At 42.9% G+C, this 3,183-nt stretch overlaps 1 protein-coding gene across 1 annotated transcript in view; it reads right to left on the bottom strand.

Annotated features, from left to right (window-relative positions):
• Window positions 1–1,376: 1,376 nt before the first annotated feature.
• clmpa (CXADR like membrane protein a) overlaps window positions 1,377–3,183 on the bottom strand; it is a 100,419-nt gene continuing 98,612 nt past the window's right edge. The window contains exons 6-7 of the mRNA XM_032511555.1: window positions 3,000–3,141; window positions 1,377–2,294 (exon numbers count right to left, since the gene is read on the bottom strand). Of these exons, the coding sequence (XP_032367446.1) occupies window positions 1,919–2,294; window positions 3,000–3,141 (518 nt within the window). The 3' untranslated portion in view covers window positions 1,377–1,918. The remainder of the gene's footprint in view (window positions 2,295–2,999; window positions 3,142–3,183) is intronic.

Here is a 3,183-nt window from a genome sequence, read left to right as displayed (position 1 = left end):
ATCACTTTCCAGTCAGAGAAGTAGCAAAAAAAGAGCAAAAAATCCACAACAAACAAATCCATACTAACAACCACACAACCCAAACTATAACAACAATAATGCAAGAACTAATACACATTTTGACAGAGAAATGGCCATATCAGGTGAGAGGAATTGATTTCTCCAGGTACAGAAAAAAAGAAAGATAAAAAAAAAGGTCTCTAGTGGTTTTCAGTTGTGAGCCTTGCTGCACATTTGTGTGTATGTGTGTGTGTGTGTGTGTGTGTGTGTGTTTTACACACAAGGTTTTGTTTAGGCTATATAAAGATTTGCAATATTATTACAGTCGCTTTTTAGATGAGTTGAAATGTGATCATTCAGAAAATGGCTGTGCTGTCATGGCATTGCTGTAAAGGGATTGGAGACCTTTTGGTGTCGTCATTTGGATATATGCACACGTGTCATGCGTCAGCCTACTCCAATAATTGTTGACACTTTATGCATTGCACATGTTTATTTATGTAATATGTGTATTTGGCGTTTGTGTTGTTTCCGCTTTTTGCTTATGTTGGCCGCGTGTTGCTGTTTGTGTATTGTACGTTGCAAATAGATAAAACAATAAAACAATTATGTTTCGCCTAGAGCTGAGAAGAGCTAGTAGGTTGCGACTCACAAGACAAGAGGAAAGATCAAAAGGGATATGAGGCAGATTATGAACTGAAGAGAAGGAATGGAAGTGAAGAATGAAGAATGTCCTCTCTGTCTGTCTGTCAGTGGACTGTTTTTATATGGCGCTTTTCTAGTCTATGTGTCTGTCAGTCTCTGCCTGTCTTTGTGTCTGTCTATGTCTGTCTGTCTGCCTGTCTGTCTATGTCTGTCTGTCTGTCTACATTAACTCAGATTAGTGTCCCGCTTGTAATTTACAATGTGTTGTGTTGTCTATGGTACTGTGTATGTTTGATCATTACAATGAGCCTGTTTATCTCCAAAGGCACTCTTTAGACAGCTCTATTGTACTAAGAGTGCACAAGGACATGTCATCTCAGCATAAACAATTTAATGAGTCATATAAAACTCATTTCTATCCAAAACAAACAGGTTGACAAGGGGGTTCTTACTAACGTATTGCCGAGAAATCACCGTATATGACCTTAGTTGGCACCACATTCAAACATTTCATTCTTCTTCTATCGAATGTAAACCATCACATCGTGGCACTTTCTCAGTTGGGCCTTAACCCTGTAACAATCTTCACAAATATAAGCACTCCTGAAAATGCACTTCTGAATTCTCTATGAGCCTCGACACATCAGGTATGAATATGATCATCTCATGTGTCCTGTATGAAGCCACACTCAAACTGAAGAAGGTAATTGTGCACATCTATGTGACTTTTCAGTTGGCACAGAGGAAGCAGTGGCTCAGTATAATTTATGTCCATATTAAAAGCGTGTGACACATGTATGGAGGGATATATGAAGTGTCCACTTAAGTCTGTTTATACAATCAGGGCCATTCATCCTGTTTATGTACTGGGACAACCTGCACTTAAACTATGTTGTCTTCAGCGAAAAAAATGACGCTGCCATGTCATGTAATGCGTTGATTAAATGTGAGTCTGGTTCGGCGCTTTGGACTTCCTCTCATTACATTACCTCATCCCCATTCACTCCCTCGTGCAATCCTCTCCTTCCATAAGAAACTACCTGCAGCTTCAGTTTCAACACCTCCTTGTCTTCGGAAAATCACAGTCTATGGCACATGTTGCTCAGGTGCCAGTGTGAGAGTTGAATGACTGAAAGTAACCATCAGATAGCGAAACGGTGAGAATATTTCTAGATAATATAACTGGATCTATGTCAGAGTCTAAATCCTGGGTTTCAGCTAGTCGCCGTGTCCTGAGACTGCCTTGGTCTTTTCCTCTGTGTCTTTGCATCTTCTACACAGTCTGGAAGGCCTTGGTTTGGGCAGGGACCATGACAGGCGTGGCCCCCATGCGGTTCAGGTTTCCAGGACTCAGCTTAGGGGGAGGGCTGGGCTTGCAGTTGGAGGTAGACGTGGAGGTTGGCGTTGAGCGTGGTTCAGGAATCTTGGGAACGGTCTGATTGTAGCCAGGCGGAGACTGAGGGAAGGAGGAGGCTTGGCAGTTTTCCTTGAGGGCTGCCACAGCAGGAACACATGCTCGTGGGCCTCGGAGCCCCATGTTGTGCACCATGGACTGAGTGGAGGAAGTGCCTGAGCGAGAGCTGCCAGAGCGGGACGACGAGAGGGAGTTGGGCTTCACCAGTTTAGCTTTTGGAGCCTCTGCATCCTCCCTGAAATGAGTACATGTGTGCATGAGTTCCATGAGTGCCCGCAAAAGATCAAATTAGCATTTACTAGTAGAGTGAAATTTGTTCAAGTATTCACTTCACTAAATTTCACTGACATTGTGCCATTTTCGTGTGCCAAAGCAAGTTGAATGATCAATACAGCTGCATGCGTTGATAGTTTCCATGCAATTATTCAGGCTGGGGTTAAAGCCGCATGGTTAAGACTGCCAGAGTAATGCTGCGTTCCAGGCATCCCGTAACTCGTGTTTTCACAACCTTCTAACCGTGAAAGTGCCCTGGATCGGCAGTCAAACCCATAACTTGATACTTGTGAACTTGAACCAGATCGTTGTACTCCCAATTACAGTTTTGACGTCACACACACATAAACAACATAGCGACCCCTGTTGATGCTATAAAGACGCTGTGAGAAATCGTATTAATAGGCAACGTAAAGTAATTCCACACATTGTAATCAAAACAATACACACATGATTGTGTACTACTACAGGTTATGTTTATTAAATGAAGCCCAAAATATGTTGTTGACTAGAAATCGCTAGTATCAGCAAACGCTAGCTAACGCTAGCTAGAACGGTTTGTGGTGACTTTGCCTGGAACGCTACCAAGTTGTGAGTAGTGACTTGAATTAGTAACTTAGGGGCTAAAAACTGTGTTTGGAATGCAGCATAAGTGTCCATTGTATACCTGATTTCATTTGGCGTCTCTTCTTCTTCATATTTCTTCATCTCCTTTTTGCGGAACACCAACCAGACGATAAGGACGATAAGGAGGACTCCGAAGGACACGCCAACCACGGCCCCTGCTACCACACCCATGCTCCTTACATCTACACACACACACACACACACACACACACACACACACACAC

The sequence above is a fragment of the Etheostoma spectabile genome, unplaced genomic scaffold (genome assembly GCF_008692095.1).
Source record: "Etheostoma spectabile isolate EspeVRDwgs_2016 unplaced genomic scaffold, UIUC_Espe_1.0 scaffold393, whole genome shotgun sequence".
NCBI lineage: Eukaryota > Metazoa > Chordata > Actinopteri > Perciformes > Percidae > Etheostoma > Etheostoma spectabile.
This window is presented reverse-complemented; position numbering and strand designations above follow the sequence as displayed.